Here is a 21,541-nt window from a genome sequence, read left to right on the forward strand (position 1 = left end):
AAACAGAACTGTCATACAATCCAGCAATTCTCCTTCTGAAGAAAATGAAATTACCAAAGAGGTATATAAACCCCCATGTTCACAGCAGCATTATTTACAATAGCTGAGAATATGGAAGCAACATAAGTGTCTATCAACAGATGAAGATAATATAGATGAAGAAAATGTGGCATATAAATAGATAGATATAAAGAATGAAATCTTGTTATTTTTGACAATATGGATGGACCCAGAGGGTATTATGCTAAGTAAAATGTCAGACAGAGAAAGAAAGATAAATATCGTGTAATTTCACTTATAATGTGGAGTCTAAAAAACAAAACAAATAAACAAACAAAACAGAAATATTCACTGACACAAGAAACTGTTAGCTCCCAGAGTGGAGAGGGGAGCAAAACAGATGAAGGGGATTAAGAGATATAAACTTCCAGTGATAAAATAAATAAATCACAGGGATGTAACACACAGCATAGGTAATACAGTCAGTAATATTGTAATAACTTGTATGGTGACAGATGGGGATCATTTTGTAATATATGTGCACCTGAAACTGAAAGGATATTGTATGCCAATTATACTCCAATTTTAAAAAAGAAAAAGAAAAAAAATCTATGTGGTACAGGCCAGGGGAGAGGACAGCAGCCATGTGGGAGGGGGCAAGAAATTCCTCCTGTTTCAGTCTCTCCTGCCTTCTCTCCTTGGAACAAAAGCTTAGGCAAAGAACATTCTCACCCTCAAGGAACTGGTGAAACTCACTGCAACTAGGGGAAGGGAGAAATAAAAAAGCCTATTCCTGCAGGTGGATCAGGAGAACATCCCAAGACCTAGTGACACGGTGCCTGTGTAAGACTGAGATTAATTCAGAAAACCAGGGACTTGCCCACCCTCCTGCAGGGCAAAGCCAACAAGCCTGAGTAACAAGTAACAGACCTGCCGGGAGGTACAGGAGAGAAGTACCAGAAGACCTTCTCTGAGGTGAGAAGGGAAGACCTAAACTGCAGGGCTGAGAAGAGGATGCTCAAGCAAAACAACTTCTACTCTAAACACAAGATATCACAAAAGGAATTTGAAGGCTGGGTGCTCTGAGGGTAACCATAGCAACAACAAACTTCAAACCCAGCCCCACTGCTGACAAGATGAACTCCCCCAACACACACACACTAAAGGCCTAGGAGAAGGAAAATGTGCCATCTCCAGGGATAAACACCACTTCAGTCTCTGCTAGCTACACAAGATGTCTGGTTTTCAACAAAAATTATGAGGCAGGAAAAAATCCGAGACACACAGCGATCATCAGAACCAGACCCGGATAGGACAGAGATGCTGGAATCATCCAACAAGGAATTTAAAATAGCTATGATCAATATGTTAAAGACTCTAGCGGAAAAAGTGGACAACATGGGCAATCAGGTAATTTCAGCAGGGAGACGGAAGCTGTAAGAATCAAATGGAAATGCAGAAATTAAAAAATATAGTAATAGAGGTAAAGAATGACCTGGATGGTGGGCTCATAAGTGACCCTCTCTCTGCTAAGGGAAGAATCAATTAACTGGAGGTGGGTCACTAAAAGTTATCCAGACTGAAACACAAAGAGTAAAAAAGTGAAAACAAAGAAACAGAACATCCAAGAGCTGTGAGGCAATGTCAAGCAGTGTGACATGCACATAATTAGAATTCCAGAAGAGAGAAGGAATGGAGCAAAGAAATACTTGAAGAACTACTGAATCATAATTTCCCAAAATGAATGACAGACAGCAAACCACAGATCTAAGAAGCTCAGAGAATACCAAGCAGGAGAAATACAAAAACAAAATAAAACCTAGGAATAATTTAGCTAATGGTTCTGTACCAATGTTATCTTCCTCGTTTTGATAACTGCACCATGGTCATGTAAAATGTTGACATCGGGGAAAACTGGGTAAAGCGTGTATACAGAAACTCTGCTATTTTTGCAACTCTTCAGTAATTCTAAAATATTTCAAAATAAATAGGTTTTGAAAATGGCTTTATTCTTAGGTACTACATTGAGAATGTACTAATAATGCCTAGGACAGAAAATGAAAATAACTTCTAAAGTACTCTCCACACTTACTTATTTCTCATTTCTCATTTGTGTTCTTGAGTTTGGAGTGTGTTTATTTAGCTTTTGTTTTGCTTTTATTTATTTATTTATTTAAAAAATTGGGGGAGCATAACTTCCCTTTTCTATTGAAGTATAGTAGACACACAATGCTATGTTAGTTTCAGGTAGATTCCACAAGTCTACACATTACGCTGTGCTCACAAGTCCAGCTACCGTCTGTCACCACACACGCTATTACAATACCATTGACTATATTCCCTATGCTGTACCTTTCATTCCCATGACATATTCATCCCATACCTGGAAGCCTGCCCCTCCCACTCCCCAGCCACCCCCCAACCTCCCCTCTGGCAAGCACCAATTTGTTAGTTTGTTTAAATTTGGTGTTTAAATCAGATTTGTGGTCTGTCCAAGGAACCCAAGTAGTATTTACAGTATTACTTCTATGGAAAATATGCTCTAATCCAAACACCTAATTTACAATGGAAATTTAAGAGCAGAGCCGATTTGTAAGGTGAATATTGTGCATATCTAGGGTTTTATTTTTTTTTAAGATTTTATTTATTTATTTATTTATTTATTTGAGAGACAGAGAGAGAGATTGAGAGAATGAGTGGGAGGAGGGGCAGAGGGAGAAGCAGACCTTGCTGAGCAGGGCACCATTGCAGGACTCGATTCCAGGACCCTGGGATCACACCCTGAGTAGAAGGCAGACACTTAACCAGCTGAGCCACCCAGTCGCCCTGCATACCTAGGATTTTAAATATACTTTTAGTCAAAAGGTTTAAAGCAATTTCTTTGATACATACTAACTGTGCAGTGTCTACAACTAGAAGGGAGCTGGAAGCTGAGTGGGGCGTGGCTCCGGTGCTCCAGGAGTACACTGCACACAAGGGGTAAAAAGAGTCAGGAGGCCAGGCTCCTGCTCTGCATACACGCAGGTGGACCTTGGTGGAGTCAGACTTTTAGACTCCTGCAGCTGGCTCCCTAATGGAGAAGACTGTTGTGCAGGCTGCAACTGTTGCTAGAAGTTATCAGTAAAGATGGGCTGAGTCTAAAGGAAGAGCTATAAAACCAGATGGAGAAAGCGCCATACAGTATGTCATGTTGGGCAGAACGAGCAGGAACTTCAGCTAGAAGAATGCGAACAGGTTTCAGAGAAGAACATCTTATGAATGTAGGACACTGGGCGGAGAGGTTGGGAGCCCAGGTCTTTCTGGTGAAGGAACAGGCACAGGGAAGGAGTGTCAACGTAGGCACAAGAGAAAAAGGATGCGGTGGCAGGACAGGAAGGGCAGGAGGGAGCAGGAGGAAATGAAGTTGAAAAGCTAAACTGGGATTATACTGTGGAGTCCTCCAGGATTACCTAGGTCAGGCAGTATGTTTTGGAGACAATAATAAAAAGGTAGGGGGCTCCTGGGTGACTCATCAATTAAGTGTCTTACTCTTGATTTCAGCTCAGGTCATGATCTTGGGGATCAAGTCCCGTGTCAGGCTCGCTGCTCTAGGGGGAGTCTGCAGGAGATTCTCACTCCCTCTCCCTCTGCACCTCCTCCTGCTCTCCCTCCCTCTCTCAAATAAATAAATCTTAAAAAATAAATAAATAAATAAAGTAAACCCTGTCTTTGAAAGAATGGACAAGCATGCCAAACAGCTCCTCAACAGCTTTCAACTAGCTGTTTTGAATTCAATATTCACTCCTCTTTCAAACCCTTTTCCATAAAGCTGTAATGATTCTGAGAAGAAATGCATGTCTGAGCAGTTTAAATAAGGCTTTTTGTGCTAAAGGCTCCTAGACGCTGTCAGTTCTGCCCTCAGTTAGGTGAAGGATTTGTCTTTGGCAGCTTCTTCCTGTGTCTCCGTCTGCTTGTCTCCCCCAGGAGCTCGTGTTTTTCCTTCTCTTCCTATTAAAATTTCTTCGCAATCTTACACAACTGACTACTGTAGGACCTCCCCCAAGGGTGTCTGCACATCTTGGATGTGTTTTAAAAAGATTTGCCCACCTCATTCCGGGACCAGGGGAGCGTGTATTGGGTCAGAGACCATCAGAGGTGAGACGCGGCACGGTGGGGAGCTGAGGTCGAAAGCCCTGGATTCTTGGCCCTGACATCCACCAGATGAGCAACCTTGGTGTGAGACAGAGGTAAGGAGCATGTCTACCTGTCTGGTGGAGAGGGGATTAAATAAACCAGTGTGTATGAACCGTCAGAGTTAGTGCCCAGTGCACGGACATAAGAACAGCTGGGCTAAGCCATGGCAGTCCCCGTCTCTGAGCACGGGGACCTCCAAGACATTGAATTGTTTGAGCACTTGGGAACCACTATAAGCAGCAGGAGGAGGGCTATTTGGGACCCAAGAGCTGAGCTCACTGCCTCCTGAGGACTGACCTAACTCCAGACCCAGATGCTCCCTGTTGAGCTAAACACCTATGCCCAGCCCTTGGCGACCTTGTGAAGTCCGCTCCTAGTGACTCTCGGATCCTGCATGCTGACCAGGCTGGTCTCCATGCTATCCTATACCCCAACCGTATTCTGCAGTCAGTCGGCTTTCTGATACCCCTCCCCTTGCTGCCTCATTCCCTCTCTGGTAACCACTTCTCAGCTTAGAGACCAGCTCAGGTCCAGCCTCATTTGACATCTTCCCTGACCATCTGGCTTGGACCTAGCCACCAATTCTGAAGTCCACAACACGAAGAGTACCGCCCACTGAACCCTCAATCACTCAGAGTGGTGCCTCCCCATGTACATAATCAGGTCTTTCAAGCCTGAGACCTAGATTTAGCCTCCTTTCCCAACCCCCAAAACAGCTGGGGACATTCTGCACAAATAACAGGGGTCCTATCCATGCATGTTGATTATGCTTTGGTGCAGGACCTCACCCATGGCTCTAACAGGGGATAAACTAGGGGTCTATAAACACCGCTTCCTTCCTGAAGAGGCTAAGCAGGCCAAAGTCTGAGCAACAGCCCTGGCCATACATTCCCATGAAGGGGCTCCTTGCCTGGGTCTCCCCCTCCCCCACCGCACACATCCTTCCACTTTGTGTGAGGCCCCTGTTCAGACCCTCTCTCCACTGAGCCTTTGCTGCCTGCTCCCACTAAAGCCAAGTCTGTCCATCCTGGACATCCCCCACTTTCACAGGTGCTCTTGTAGCCTGTTCTTAACAGGAAACAAGGCAGGAGAACAGTGACAACCTCAATTTTTGAAAAAATCTCCTGGGAACAGAACTGCCTTGCACAAGCACAATGAAAATACACCAAAAAGTCAGACTTGCCAGCTTCTGCAGTGTTGTGACAAAATACCTTGTACACATAGGATGTATGTCAAACACAGGTTCCATTTATCTCAGCACACCGAAAGTCGACAGAGCTGACCCTCCGCAAAGGCGCTGGACCACACAGCTCACCCCCTCATTCTGCCTCCCCCTTTCTTCACCTTTCCCTCCCGTCCCCTCAGCCTTGGAACTGGGACTTATTACCTAGTTTGTAGGGCTCTGTGCAAAATGAAAACATAAGGTCCCCTGTCTCAAAATTATTAAGAATTTCAAAACATTCTACAACAGCAGAGCATTTACTCTAGCATGGGGCTCTTCCCCTTGCCCTGGTGGAGGGCTGGAAGCCTGCCCACTGGCCGAATCCCAGGCTGGACCACCTTCTCTCCCACCATCACCGCAGGGAGAATTCCCTCTTCAAAGTGTAGCCTCAAACCATTTACGTGCACTTAAGCCTTTTATCTCTGATTTCAGAATAAAAAGCATTTCTCCCTCCTTAAAGGACCTTAAAGCGCCAGCAAACAGAGGCAGAGATCTGAGGTAGGAAGTGGAACAGAAGGTGAATGACAGAGGAACCCAACATGCCGCAGGACTACTTAGAACTTAGAAGTGAGCCGACCAGGTCACTCCAGGGCACAGTGAGGTGAGAGACTGTCAGAAGGGCTGTCCTGAGCTCTAATGCCCTCACTGCCCTGGAGATGCTGGCTGAGATCCAAGGCCCAACTCAGGACCCGAAGTCCTCTGCTGTCCCGCCTGCCAGTACCTCTCCCCGCACCCTGAAACAGGGTAGACCCACCCACTGTGCATTATCTCCCTCCCACTCCCACCCCAACTCTCCCCTATTTCTGCACGAAGATCCCCAGAATGGCCAGAAACACATCCGAATGCCTGCCTTCCCTTTTCTACCCCCAGTCACAAGGTTGCTGACAAAGAAGCATATGACCGAAATGCGTGCTGTGGAAAGAGCCCGCTTCCTGTCCTCACCGCCCCAACCACCTTGCTCTCTCGGTACCCAGGACCTGGAAATGGATTTGACTTGTCCAAAACAGCTTTAGCACAGGGGTCACAGGGTGTCCCTTAAAGGTTATAGTGAGACACAAACAATGGAAGTCAAAAACTCCATCTTCACTCCTTGCCTTAGCTTTCTTTCCCAGAAAGCACGAGGGTTGGTCATCGAGCACAGAAGGTAAGGATTTACAGTAGAAGAACTACTAAGGTTTTACAACGATTTCTATGCCCCTGGCTTTAAATGCATCTCAGGGTGCCCGCAAAACCCTCACTTTCTTGTGGATCATGGCTTGGCTCCTCCCCATCCCCAAACCCACTCTGCTAGTATGTGACCCACTCTGGCCCCCACCAAGCTGTGGAAGCTGGAGGAGGGCAGGAAGAAGAGCAACTCCATGGAGACAGCAGACACAAATGCCTCGTGTAGGTTCATGTTCTCAGACGCTTGGCTTGTAAAAGAGGAATGATTTGGAAAGCTACATTGTTTTATGGAACCATGTCAGATTTATGTCCAAGAGTTCTACTGAAAAATAGGAAACCAAAGCCAGAAGTTATGCCACTTGGAGTTAAACAAGAGTCTGTATCTCCCATCCTGAAGGAACAGCTAAACCACAAACATAAAGATCTTCTGTTCACTCGAGGAGATAAACATTTAGGCATCCTAAGGCACAGGATTTGATCACATTTTTCTACTTTAACTTCTTTTCCCAGATAGTTTTAAAAAAAAATCATGCTCTTATGTAAGAAGCCAACGCAAAAACCGATGCCAACAAAACACCGAGGGATGGGAAGAGGGAGGCACATGCTGTTCTCTCTGTTTTAGAGACAGAAAATAATTACATCAATATAGGTAACAGATCGCCATCAACGTGGTGTTCTCCCTCTGCAAACTTCACGCCACCCTAGGAAGTGGCCACAGTCAGTCCACACCTGGTAATTTACCTGAATTCCTCCTCTTATAGAGGAAGATCCCAAAGGGTTGGTGGCATGTCCTGGTCACCCAGCACAGTGGGTGGCCGAGTACCCTTCAGGGATGGTCGCTTGGAGAAGCTAAGAAGAAGAGAAGTTGAAGCCGTGCTTTGTGTTTTGCAGAGGGTTGGGGCGGGTAGGGCGTTGGAGGACATTAAATCAAGTCCCTGAGGACGGATGAGGAAACCAAGTCTCAATGGGGCGTAAGGGTCTTGGTCAAAGTCACACAGCTCCCCGTGCTCATGTCATCATGCCACGTGCCTCACAGTCAGCTTTAAGATTTGCATAACTATTATCATCTGGAAGCATTCGTGTGCTCTTATTATTTCTTGAAACACAAGGAATCCCCCCACTCGTTCTGGATCAGCAACTCAGTTATCATCCTAGGAAAACAGCTGACTAGACTTTCACAAAATGTGGAAGCCATGTGTGGACGGATCTGCCTTCCGAAAGAGGCTGGGCGCCACACACGGAAGCAACGCTGGGTAGCTGGGAGAATGGCATCTCTGACAGACAGACAGCCATATCTCAGAGCAAAGAAGCTCAGGCACCGAAGGCCTTGTCACTGCTAAGCGAGAACTACAGGGCTTGTGTGTTAAGATACTGTACGCAAAAGCAGCCAGAGGTTTCAAATACGAGTGCAGATGAAAAATCACAAGGGCAAACATTCCAAATTGCAGGCATTGATTTGTAATCAAGTTCTTTTGAAATTGCTTTGTGCGTGGGAGTTCCCCTAGCATATCCAGGGCGAGCGGCAACCAGGATTCGGTTTTTAAGGATGTTTAATGGCTTTCCCCGGGGGTCAGCTAGAAAGATACTGTATGTGGGAAGGTTTCATAAACCGAAGCATGATAAAATGTGATGCCACAACGTCATGATATTTCGAACTCTGAGTGCTAACCACGTGCTTATACTTGCTAGCTGCCAAATGTGCTAGGCATCTTTAATACCTCATATAAATGAGGAACAAAAAAAAAAAAATCCTGACAACCAAAAGCTTGATCTTGTAAAAGACTTCTTTACCTGGCTCGATGTATGTGAACAATAATTCTCTACCAAAATTGCATGGATATATGGTTCACATATAAAGTGGAAAAAATCTGAAGATGGGGAACTGTCCAAAGAGGAGAGGCATAGATAGCAGCAAGAGGCTTTCTGATATGACTAGAGTCCATCTTGCCTGTAGGCTGATGAGAGGGCGGTTATACAACCGAAGTTGGGAGTAGGGTGACGTGGACGCAGCCACATGGCTGGGAAGTTGAAGGAGATTCTCTCTAGAAACAGGGGGAAGAGCTGGCTGCCCTTGAAAGTTATTTCCTCTCCCCAATTATTAGTTGATCTTTGCCCTAGTAACAAGGGAAAAGTTGGTAAGAAGATACTAATGAATCTTCCAAGAAACAAGACAAGGCCGCTTTCTTCTAAAATTAGACAAAATACAAACTAATAGTAGGTTGTTCTCTGCCCACGAAAAAAGCTGAGCCGTTCATCTCATGAGTGTTCATGCACCTCGATGGCCTGTACAATATAACCTAGTGGTTAAGGCTGTGGACTCTGGAATCAGACTTCCCAAGTTGAAATCCTGGCTCTGTCACTTGTTAACTGAGCTCCCTTAGGTCATTTACTTAATTAACCTGAACCTCAGTTTTCTCATCCTCCTGACAGGGTCATTAAGGAGAAAAAGTGAACCAGTAAGTATAAAGTTCCTTGAAGAGTGTCTGGCAAGTGGTAAGGCTGTAGACCACATGTTTGCACTCACTCTCCTGTTCGTGGGCCGATGGATCTCCAGGAGAAGGGCCCAGGGAAGAGGTCCATTCAAACTGCCTACCAACCTCGATTTGAGTTTCAATGTTTCTGGTTTATGTTTTGTTTTATTTCTTTTTTTAATGAAAGCAAGAACTTCTGCCTTCTGCCAGGGAGCAATGAACCTGTCCCCTCAAGAAGTGCGATTTTCATGAGAAAGTAAGTAGAACGGGTATTTCTGAGACATAAAAGTCCATGCTATAGACGCTTGCTGCCACTCACATAACCCCTTCCACCAGCCATGCCCAAAGCCAGCGGCCAGCCTGTCACAGCTGCGACCTGCCTGGGTGCCTGGACCCAGGTGCCTTTTCTTCCACTCTCCACCCCCATTCACAAACTTGCCAACCTTCGATGAAGTCCGATGCCGAGTACAGGCGCTGATTGGGGCTGCCCTCCACAGGGCTGTTCAGGGTCTCCAAGGCCGACTCGACAGCTTCCACCAACTCATCCCGCTTGTCCTTCCTCACGGGTTTCTCCTCCGGGTGGCGGGTCAGGCCGGTCTCCAGCTGGTACACCTTCTGCAGCGTGAAACTATCGAAAGGCACCGCGGCGTACTCCGTGGCCAGCTTGACGCCGGCGTGCACCTCCGCCTTGTCCACCTGCGAGTGCAGGAAGGCCAGCAGGTCCGCCTGGGTCTTCTCGGGGGGCCCGTGCTCCAGCCCCAGGCCCGCGGCGGCGCTGGCGGGAGACTGCGCGCTCCTGAGCCGCTCGCTCCTCTGCCGCAGCTCGTCCTTGAGCTGCGCGATCTGCCTCTGGAGACTGCTGACGTAGTTCCGGTGCTGCTCTTCCCACTCCTGCAGCGCCGCCTGGTACCCCTCCTTGCCCGTGGGGCCGCTGGCCCTGGGCAGCCCCAGCTGCTCCTCGTCCCCTTTCGGAGTGCAGGCCAGCATGTAGAGCACGGAGACGGCACAGCACAGGAGCACGAGCAAAACCACCACCCGAGAGACCCACGCGAGCAGCCCCCGGCGAAGCATCGTCACTCAGGAATCAGCCATGCGTGCACGCCCGGCCACATTCCAGAAGGCCAGGGCCCCGCGGGAGGGCTTCCCTGGACTAGACCGCGGGGAGCACGTGTCGGGGGCCCCCCACGCTGCTTTCATCCATCTCTTTCTACAGCGCGTCTGGTCCCTTGGCGTCGACCACCGCCTGGAGCAGTTTTCCTACTTTGAAAGGATGATCTTCTAGGCAGGAGCAACCGGTTGGGTGAAGCCTCCCAGCGTTCACATTCATTCCCATTGTAGCCTTCCGGGTGAGCAGCGGACCACAGGAGGGGACCTGGGAAGAGACCACACGGCCATAACACTTAATCAAGACAGTAACACCCTTATGTTCACCGTGGCAACCAATATTCAATAGGCGTCCCATGAGGCTGACGGAAAATGCTTATGACAGGGGATTAAATACTGTTACACGTTTCTAAATCGGAACACCAGTATGCCTGTGCAGAGCCGTGCACATAACTAACAAAGGATGCAGGGAAAAGATTCAAAGGAGATACAGCAAAATGTGAATTCCCTCTGGGTGAAAGCATTAATTGTGATTTTCCTGCTTCTCTACATTTTTCTCTAGCTTATAAGTTTTCCACAACAGCATGTATTATTTTGATGGTTCGAAGGGAAAAAGCAAAACTTTAATGAAACTGAAGGGGCAGGCAGGGACTTCTCTAGCCAGGACCTGCCTAGCAGCGATGGATGCAAAAGGTGAGGCCTGCCTGCGCTCCCCTGTGTGGGCTCACGCAGGGCAGGGCTGAGGGCTGACTCAAAATGGTCTTCAAACTTTCTGATGAGAGGGTGGGGAAGCCCCTGGAGCTTTAAATATGCAAATAAAAAATGTGGATGATAACATAATAAGAAAGAGTCCAGGGACAGTTCTTGCTGCTAACTCCCCAATACTGCTTGCAGACCGCGGATGATGAGTTTACCGCAGAAAGGGATGGGGTTGGGAGAACAGAGACCAGAAATACTGGTCTTGTCAGGACTCAAATCTCAGGCATGTCTCTGCTCCAGCCTCTAGCAGGAATTCTGTATCCTGACTGATCCTCAGGAATACCCAGACAGACCCCAGAGCCTTTCATTCAGATACGTGCTCTGCACCTCAACTCCAAACCCCTCATAGCACATGAGAAGCCAACCTAACCTGCCTTCTTGGTTTGCCCCAGGCTCCCTTCCTACCTCCTCCACCCATTACGGACACCTCGGAGCACATATCTTCAGTGTTCTCCCTTCCCCCTCAATCCCTTCTCCTCGTCTGCCCTGACCCTTCTGAGCCAGAAAACAGAAAGAAATAATGATAAATGGAAAATAGAGCAAATACAATTTCTTGCTTAGGGAGATTTTTTATAAAATCTTCCTAGGTGCATCTTTTTATATAACTTCTCTGAAAAGCAAGCTCCCTGAGGGTACCATGTCCTGACCATTTTATAAAATTTTGACATTTTAAATAATTCCCACAATAACTAAATTGTTCTTTACAGAGTCTTCATCCAACCCAGAAAAATCCAGATTCTGGGTCAATAATCTTACTGGTGGTCTGTCCCATTGACTGACTGGAAGAAGGACTCCTGTCAATTAGCAACTTCAGGACCCCTGGGAGAAGAGAGAGGTGCTCCTTCTAGCATTCTCTCTATGCTGAAAATATAGTCAACAATAACGGCTCATTGACTTTATCTGACATGCACCTGCTATGTCTTACACACACACACACACACACACACACACACACACACATCCTCTTCTATTACCCTGGTGATGTACCTCTTACAGATACCATTATATTACCAAAATAGTTTATTTCTCAATTTTCCTTAAAAATTCAATTCCAATATTCCCCTTGGCCCAAGGAGTCTCTCTGCTATAATTTAGAACAATACACAGTTATTAGTGCTAAGTTTAAAGTGCATGTTTAGCTCTGGAAGCCTGTTCTGTCTGATGAAAATCTTGGGATTTGTATAATTACTATCATTCTGTGATTAAAAACATCTCAGCTTTGGTATTCAGGCACCTTGCTGTTTTTAATGAAATCTCTCAGATGAACTCATTATATCCAAGTATTAAATTACCAGTGAAAACATGTTATCACATTATTCTACCATTTTAAAGACTTTTACTTTAAATGGGGTGTCATTAAAGACAAAATAAGCAAATCAAAAAACAAAAATGGAACATTCAACATTACTTATTGTGCCACAGAAACAGAGGCCACAATCTAACAGATTTTTTTAATGGAATAACTGTTACATTTGCATAATAAATTGAAATCATGTTGCTTAATGAAGCAATATATTAAAGCTATGGATGGCTAAAGAAATTTAAAACTGTACAGTAATTACTTTGATTTGTTCCGTAAGTCTCTTCAACATCTAGTGTGGCTAGTTCACTAGTATAAATTTCAAAGTTACTTGATATTCCATTCTTCGGGATGTAAAAGGAGAAAAAAACAGATCTTAGGAAGAAATGATTCTTTACAATAAATAAGAAAAAGCCATAGGGGCGCCTGGGTGGCTCAGTCGTTAAGCGTCTGCCTTCAGCTCAGGTCATGATCCCAGCCTTCTGGGAGCCCCTGCTCAGCAGGAAGCCTGCTTCTCCCTCCCCCACTCCCCTTGCTTGTGTTCCCTCTCTCACTGCCTCTCTCTCTGTAAAATAAATAAATAAAATCTTAAAAAAAAATTATGGCCAAAGAAGCAGTGATGGATTTCTCTCCTTTTAAATGTCAGGAGCAGATAATATGCATTAGAAACAAAGTGCTCCATTCTGTCACAGAATGTCTTCCAACTATTCTAGCAATGTAATCTGTAATCAAAACAGAAACAACTGGCTAAACTGTAGAGGCTACAGGAGTATCTGCTTCCTCTAGTTAGGAGGCTGATCCTTCGGCTTCTTGCTTCTGCGGAGACGTTAGGGTTTCCATTTGGCAGCACAGAACATTCTTCTTTAGAGCACATGTTGACCAGCTCTTCCACATACAGAAAAGAACACCTCAATGAGATGTAACCAGACCAAACATGGAACAAAACCTATAGGTAAACCAGACCAAATGCAGGGCTAAAAGAAACCGTGCAAACTCTTCCTATAGCTACAGAGATGCTGGGAGAAGAGTTAACATTTATCATGTGTTTACAGACTTACAGATGGAAAGCACCATGTAATTACCGAGGACTACTACAAGTTAGAGGTGACAGTGAAAATATAGCTTCATGTGATCACAGCAGCATAGTGCTACTATTTTAAAAACTTAGAAAATGCACCCAGATTTTAGACTAGTTCAGTCTTTGGGGGTGGTTGGGAACAGAGAAGGAGTGGAGAGCAAGCTGGAGCCCTGTCAATAACCAATTTTAGAACCTTTGGAAAAAGAGAGAGGCATATTCCTAGTTTTTAATTATAGAAAATCCTCGTGTTCATATTTCTTACCACTTACGATTTAATTTTTTAAAAATTTTTTTAAGATTTTATTTTCTTAAGTAATCTCTACACCCAACATGGGCTCAAACTCACTCCCCAACATCAAGAGTCACGTGCTCTATCCACTGAACCAACCAAGTGCCCCTCTTGCCACTTACATTTCTAAATGTCCATCCTTACTAATTGCTTTCCTCAATACTTTCCTGTCCCTGGCCAACTCCCACAGAAGGTTCTGTGACACATCTGGTCCCAAACACTGGATTTATTGATTAGAATGGAGGCACTATCCAAGCACAATGGTTCCGCTGCCATTCTTGGAATCTCTGGGCAACAAAGTCACAGGGTAAAGTCTTCTTCATAATCTACTATAAAGGCAAGACAATGCTGAAGGGCAAAGCTTTCCAGTATCCACCCAGGTCTGAGCCTACATAAAGGAAGGCTGTTCTCCAAACTCTCAGGGTGGAAAAGCATTCTTAATGCAGACTGGTGTTCCCTCATCCATGGGCTACAATAACCCTAAGAATGTTTTCTCTAGGGTATCTAGATAGGGGGTTGTTTAAGGAATCCACAGCACCTTGTGAACACGGAAGGCAGATGCCAAGGGGTCCAACAATAGATGAGTTCCTCAGACTCGAGGTGCAAGTTGTCTGACACCTCTGACATCCTGCTGGGACCAGGAAGGATCCAGAACATCACCCAGATCTCCAAATGACCCAGCAATGACCCAACAGTGGGTCAGAATCACAGTCTACTCCATCTAGGATATTGTCATCATACATAAAACAAATAGTTATTAAGTACCCACTATGTTGAATGCACGCCTATAAGAAATTACAGAAGATGAACCAAGCACAAATTCCAGTATCAGCATGTTTATAAGTTTATAGAGTGCTTAAGGCCTTCTCAAATGGCTATAATACAAGCCCTCAATAGGCAAACACCATCAAAATAGATATAAAGTATTAATGCCTATCAAATGTACACGGAAGACAGGGGTGTTGAGAAGTACAAGTAAATACATTTTAAAATGACAACAGCTTAGAATAAATGGTAGGAATCAACAACATTTGTTAAGATAAGATAGACAAGTAGCTATAGGCATCATTTAATCTTTGAGTGGAAGCTCTTAGAGGGTTAAACCAACACAAGCCTAAGTTTGGTTCAGAGTCCAACATTTACCCCAAATGGGGACAGTGGAAGTTAGAAATTCTATGACTAGGACAGAATAACCTATTCTAAGAAGTAGGATGAGTGTAGGCCCTTCAATCTACAGATCCCAGTGAACATTTTGGTCCCAAGAGCTGTGTACTACGACAGAGAGCCTGCCAAGATGTGTCTATTAATGGCCACGAGATGCTCATAAATCACCAAGTATTCCAGGACAAGCCCCATGGACGCAATGCCGTCAGGGTCGGCAGCAGGCAGAAAGGACAGTGGCTTCACGGCGAGACCAGGTCAGGCAGTTGTACACGCTACAATGACAGGCCTTGTGAGTGATAAACGAAACCATTCAAGGAGCAGCAATAAATTCTACAAGACATCTCTGCCCTGCGTGCAGGCATAGCCAAGAGGGCTAATGGGGGTAAAACACAAGCACTGTCTCCTGGGCCAGGAAGTGGTGGCCCGAAGCCCCAGCACGGCCAAGCGAGTCTACTCCACTCAGGCCCATACAGTCAGCTCTTTGATGCCAAGGCCACAAGCTAACCTTCAGTCAAAGGATTAGCTGTACTAACCGAACATAAATGAAGGTTCTATCTCTTGGATAAATATATCATCCTGGACGTGTGTGGAAAAGGCATCCTGCAAGGATTCTTACAAAGAGCTTCCAAATGCTCTAAAAGGTATGTAACACTGTAAACTTTGCTCAAACAATTGGCTTCCCGTAGAATTCCTTCCACCTTGGGCTGACTCTCCCAGGCAGGGTATGGGAGCCAGCTTCCAATCTGACCCTCAACACGGCCTCCCTGCGGGCTTTCGTCCCGCTGTGGGTTTACCGCCCACACTGTCCTGGGGTTTGAGGTGAGTGATCGATAACATACGGCAGAAGTGGAGCACAATTCTGCAAAATTCAACAGAAAGCAGCTAAAAGCCATTATGAGAGCTGAAAAAGCCTGGAGCTCACAGTGCCTGCTCCCAGTACATTCTGTTTACAGACTTTCCTAATTTTCTTTCATCTGCCTTCTCTTCAAGGAAATGAGTACATATGTCCAACTCCTGCAACTGCTTTGCTGAGGCCATAATCATCTGCCTCTCGTGCACAACTCGTTTAGGGTTGAGGCACTTGCAGAGAAGTGAAAATGGCCCAACAAGGAGCATAAGAGCTCATAATCTCCCTAAACCATGTCCCCCTGGAAGCGTGAGAGCTGGGGTGCCCAGGTGTCACAGCGCTTTCTGGAACGCAGGTGAGTCTTTCGTCAGCATCTACTCTAGTGCCGAATGCTTTATCCTCAGGTACGTTCCTGATAGCGAATGAACGGCGGAAGCACGGACAGAAGCGGATCCGTGCCACTGTCTAAAAACGAAGAGGTGCTGGCGCTGAGTCGCACATGGGGCAGGGCTTCCAAGCGAAGTCAACAGTCAGACACCCAGAGTGGCGGCGAACTGGCCATGAAGAGTCTGACATTCTTCCCTGACCTCGTCCAGCCCTGATGCCAGCTACCTGGCCTGGGCCCGAGGCTCTGCCTCACACAGAGAGGAGTCTATGTGGGCTGTGGCCCCAGTCATGCCAGCAGTTTTATTGCTTTTCTTCCTCTGACCTTGGCCCTCACGATCAGCTGTCTCCAAACTTAGCAAACTTGATAGCACATGCCAGGTGATAAGTAACTTCTGAATATAGATGATAGACAAGGATGTAAAGTTACTCATTTAGAAGTTAGACACGTTTTATTGTATACATATGCATTATTCTACCTGTACTGTTGTATTATGCATTCACAAAACAGCACTCTTAAAATAATTTAGTAGAACACTTTGTTTTGTTTTCTCACCCTGATGAACCTTCCTGGGCACCCCTCAGGGACCTTGCTTCGGGGGTTACTGATCTGCTGGCTGTGCTTCGTTTCCATGGCCCCTAGTCAACAGCGAATTCCACAGCCCAGGGCGCCTGCCTTGCTGTCCCCTTCTCAGAGTGACTTTCCTGCCTTTAGACCACACTGACTCCATCCGAGGGAGTCCAACACCTGCCACCAGGCCCCGTGCCCAGACCACTGCCAGGAACGCACTCCCCTCCCTTCCTAGAGGACTCAGACTCAGCCTGGATGATGGCCCTTGAGGGTCTGTTCTGTGAGGTCCTCCCTATAACCTGTCTCTGAGAGCATGTTCTCCAGGGACCAGCACAGAGTGGCCCAAAGGAATGGGGCCGATTACCTGTCAGTTGAAAATTCTTAGGTGAGAGGTACCCTTCCATCCCCTCAACTCCACACTGGTCTCCTGAAAGAATCATTCTGATTCCTTTTTCCCCATTTTGAAGCAGGAGAAAAGAAATGTGGTAGAAGAAATTGGGGTCTACTAGTCAGAAGGTGAAGGTACAGAGATTAATCACAACTGCATATGCCAAAAAGTCAAGAAACAAGTCTAAACTGTTGTTGCTATTCTCTCTTGTTTTGATTTTGGTTTTTAATTTGCTGGCGGAACTTCAAAGGAAAGAATTGATAGAGGGGGGCCTCCCGAATATGCACAGATGTACTATTCTGCCCCCCACTGTCGCCCCACCTCGCCATCTCCAACCTTGTTTCGAGAAGGGTCCTCAGGGGTCAGTCAGCACAGGGGGCAGCCGTGGAGCCCACCTAGGGAAAAGAGAGAAGGGTCCTGGCACAAGAAGGCATTACTCAAGGGACTTAGAATAAGTCTAATAAAGAAACTTCTCCCAACAGGAAGGTATCTCCAGCATATATGCAGGGCTGAGTCAGCTGCCAAAACACTTTAGACACACCTGCCTAGTCTCTGTCTCCCCCTCGGTCCTGCAGGGCTCTCTGCGGCTGGTGGAGCCGCCCTGCCCCACAAAATGAGAACCCCGTGAAACCAGGCTTCCAACACCCTTCATTGCTCATAATTACAACCACTTACTGGGCATTTACTTTGGGGCAGACATCACACTAAGCACTTTATAAACATTATCTCATTTAATCCTCAAAACAATCTTATGATCTAAGTCTTATTATCCCCCATTAAAGATAAGGAAACTGAGGCTTAGAGCAGTGAAGTCATTTGCCCAAGGTGCACAGCTGGCGAATGGCCAAGCCCGGTTTCAAATCCAGTTTCGTCTGATGCTAAAACCCTGCTCTTATCCACTGGGCTATCCCGTTCATCACCCTTAATAATCCTGGACTGCTTGCTGAGACCCGTTCCTCTTTCTGCACCCATTGTGTCCAATTTTTCTTGCTTCTGAACTCATAATGAACCTTCTTATTTATGAGCTTGTCCAGCCCCTCAGATGTGGCAGTAGGTGCTGTTTCTCTATATATAATTTTTGGCTTCCCCATTTGCCGTGGTTTGCATTTCCACCATTGCTCACCAGCTCTGCAAACTCATATTATCCGTAGGAATAATGCCGGTGCCGGCTATGGCCAGTGTGTGCCTTGTGCCTTGCCCTGGCCCCACAGCTGGGGCCGGGAAAGAAGACGTCGGCAACGCTCCAGTGCTTCTGAGCAGATGCCAAGAGCTTATACCCAAATATCAGGTTGAAGACAGCTCAACTAAAAAGTACCCTAGCAAGTCAACTTTTGATCAACTGAGAGATGTTCTTCTTTGAAAGGAGAAAAAGAGAACATCTCTCAGATGATTAAGATGCTGGCTCGCATCACTATGGAATTCTTTCCTGCCAAACACTGATTTCTCACTTCTTTCCTCCAAAGCATGGCCCATGCAATGACCATTCACCGTGTGTCAACGTCAGCCTGACGTTGTAGGCCAAAGGCAGCCCTGGCATCCGTGGAGATTCAGGCAAAGCCCCCCCACCCCGTCCCCGCCGAGACCACATTCCCAAGGTCACACAGCACATCTTCCAGAGAAATGCATGCTGATAATTAACAAGGAGGGGACTAATTAAGAGTGAGCAACGCTCGCAGCCAAGTATTTTCTAGCTAAGTAACAAGCACAGAGCCCTGAGCAGATCCCAGGCAGAACCGCTATGTGGTAAATACCAGCTCCGAGGTGAGGTCAGCGGCGTGAATCACATCACACTATGCCGTGACGGCTGAGGTGGCTCCCGGCTGAGATGGGCCCACGTTAGTGACAGTGAGGGCAGCACAGAGAGGGAAACTGGCATTCTCTCCTTTCTGATAACACGATCCATGCCCCTTATTAGCAGACAGGAGAAGGAAGACGAGGATGAGAAATAAGGTTTACCTGGGCTCCTGGGTGATGCAGTCGGTTAAGCGCCCGACCTTTGGTTTTGGCTCAGGTCATGATCTCAGGATCGTGGGATCAAGCCCTGTGTGGAGTTCCATGCTGAGGATGGAGCCCACTTAAGCTTCTCTCTCCCTTCCCCCTTGCTCACGTACTCTCTCTCAAAAATAAATAAAATCTTTGAAAAAATGTTTACCAAGTGCCTCTACCATGTACCACCCAAGGGCTTTAAAACATTTCTAGACACAGAGCTCCCAGAATAAGATAAAAGTGCTCACCTGGGTTCCCTGTTCAGGCAGCCCTGGAAGGGGGAGGGGGCACCGCTGAGGACCATGGGAGAATCACTAGGCCTCATGCATTACCGGCTGTCTCACCGAAACCACATGTGAGTCCTTGATCCCCATTCTCTGAGATGAGGAAACTGGGATCTGGGGAGGCCAGTGAGTTCCCACGCAGCTAGCGGGCCTCCACATCCCCAACACCACCACAGACACCTTCTTCGATCCGCCTGATGCTGCAGGGCATAGCCAGGGCTATACATGTGTAGACTTAGACAAAACCAGCAAGGGAAGGCAATGCCCACAAGCGGGGCCACAGAGACAGAGCCAGATAGCCAGGGCTATACGTGTGTAGACTTAGACAAAACCTGCAAGGGAAGGCAGTGCCCACAAGCGGGGCCACAGAGACAGAGCCAGATAGCCAGGGCTATACGTGTGTAGACTTAGACAAAACCTGCAAGGGAAGGCAGTGCCCACAAGCAGGGCCACAGAGAGAGCCAGAAGCTGAGACCATACACAGCAGGGAAAGCCCTAGGAACAGGACAAACGAGGCCTCTAAAGAGAAGCGGTCCATAGATACCAGTCTCTCAAAATGCAGCATGGCACTCTGGCCTAAAGGCAAGAGCTGGGGGAACACATACAGCTCCGTGTCCTCTCTCCATCTTGGGCTCCCCTAGGTGGGACTCCCTGCTTGAGTGCAAAGAGTGATGATTGAGGAGCCTGTTCTCTCCGGCATATGTAGTCTTCTCATGACTAGTGTGTGCTGCCTTCTCCCAGGGCTCTAATTCTTTCCCCTCTTCCCCAGTGCCAGGCATCAGTCAGCATGATGCCATGCGTCAGTTTGGGCCACCTCCCGTCTCTCGTGAAAGAAGGGTGTGAGCACTGCCGGCACTCTGCCCCCATCCTGAAACATCCTGGAAACATCCGGAACCAAACCGTGCTGACAGCCACTCTCATCAGTCATTTGATGTGTTTTGCTGGTGTGTTTGGGGTAAGAAGGGTTAAGAAAATAACTGCTACTTTTAAGCAAGATGAAATAAACAGCCTACCACCTTTCGGTTCTCCTCTTTGCTCCCCACCTACAAGGAAGACAGCAGCACACAAATGAGGGGCTTTCTTTTAGCAAGTGGTTATTATATAACAGGACTAGAGAAAGCACGGATTGTGCAGAATTATTTTAGAAACTCCATGGAGCTAGATCAGCAAAGCCTTCTCTCTTTGTGCCATCTATCTCGATCTGGAAATAGAACCAATAATAGAGAAAAAATTAACAGGAAGATGTCCAATATTACATAAATGCAAGATGTATTATTATTTTTCACAAAAATAAAACCTTGGGCTGATTGCAGGTAGATTCTGTTCCAGCCCACTGCAGCTATGAGCACCTCTTCCAGCCTCCCGTCCCCCTTCTTCAGTGCCCACTCCCAGTGCCCCATGCCAAGCCTATCTTGTGGTCAACCGTCCCTGCTAGGGGGTTAACTGATTATTAAGGTGCTGGCTAAAAATATCTCAAGACATTGCTCCTATCAAAAAATTTATCCGCAAGAGACACTGTCATATTTCTACATAAGCTAAACAGCACAGAGTACTTACTTAATCCAAGTTGATTACTATGTAACCCTCCACGAACATGTTCTCTGTGTCACTCTTAAAATAGTCCATGCTCTTTCTGTAAACTTTTGCCTTTATCTGCACCTTCCTCCAACTTCTCTGATGTCTCCTCTGATGCAGGGTCTATTAGTATCATACCCATTCTGCAGATAAGGACATCCAGGCAGAGGCTAGTCATTTGCCTGAGTCATCCGGCAATGAAATGACAGAACTGGGTTTCTCATCCAGACAGTAGGTCTCTGTTGTCTGTGCTCTTGATCACTATGCTGCAAGGCTTCTCTATAGCTTGCTACATGCTTAACAGAGGAGCGTTCATGGTAAGGGGAAGAGCAGAAAGAAGGCTCGCGTGGGAAAGCACGATGCACAGTGCTGCACTATGAGGGGGCCCAAGAGGCGCTGGGAAAGGTTTTATAGCAAAGAGCCTGGTGTAGAAGACAGCTCTCCCCAGGACCCGACCACGCTGACACCCTGATCTCGCACTTCTGGCTTCCGGAACTGAGAGAAATCAATGTTTGTTAGTTACACCACTAGTCTACGGTATTTTATAATAGCAGCCTGCACAGACTACAACCGGCCCTTATATCATGACAGGCGATTTAAACTTTGTTCTACAGGTGATGATTAACCAGCTATTTAAGTTTTTTTTTTAAGATTTTATTTATTTGACAGAGATAGAGACAGCCAGCGAGAGAGGGAACACAAGCAGGGGGAGTGGGAGAGGAAGAAGCAGGCTCATAGTGGAGGAGCCTGATGTGGGGCTCAATCCCATAACACCGGGATCA

The 21,541-nt window shown here is 46.6% G+C and overlaps 1 protein-coding gene across 6 annotated transcripts in view; it reads right to left on the bottom strand.

The window, feature by feature from the left end:
- CSGALNACT1 (chondroitin sulfate N-acetylgalactosaminyltransferase 1) overlaps positions 1-21,541 on the bottom strand; it is a 326,878-nt gene that overhangs the window by 80,680 nt on the left and 224,657 nt on the right. For all 6 annotated transcript variants that reach the window (XM_026485711.4, XM_057303517.1, XM_026485714.4 and 3 more), the window contains one exon: positions 9,474-10,402. In XM_026485711.4, the coding sequence (XP_026341496.1) occupies positions 9,474-10,101 (628 nt within the window). In that variant the 5' untranslated portion in view covers positions 10,102-10,402. The remainder of the gene's footprint in view (positions 1-9,473; positions 10,403-21,541) is intronic.

This window comes from Ursus arctos, unplaced genomic scaffold (genome assembly GCF_023065955.2).
Source record: "Ursus arctos isolate Adak ecotype North America unplaced genomic scaffold, UrsArc2.0 scaffold_27, whole genome shotgun sequence".
In the NCBI taxonomy this organism is placed as follows: Eukaryota; Metazoa; Chordata; class Mammalia; order Carnivora; family Ursidae; genus Ursus; species Ursus arctos.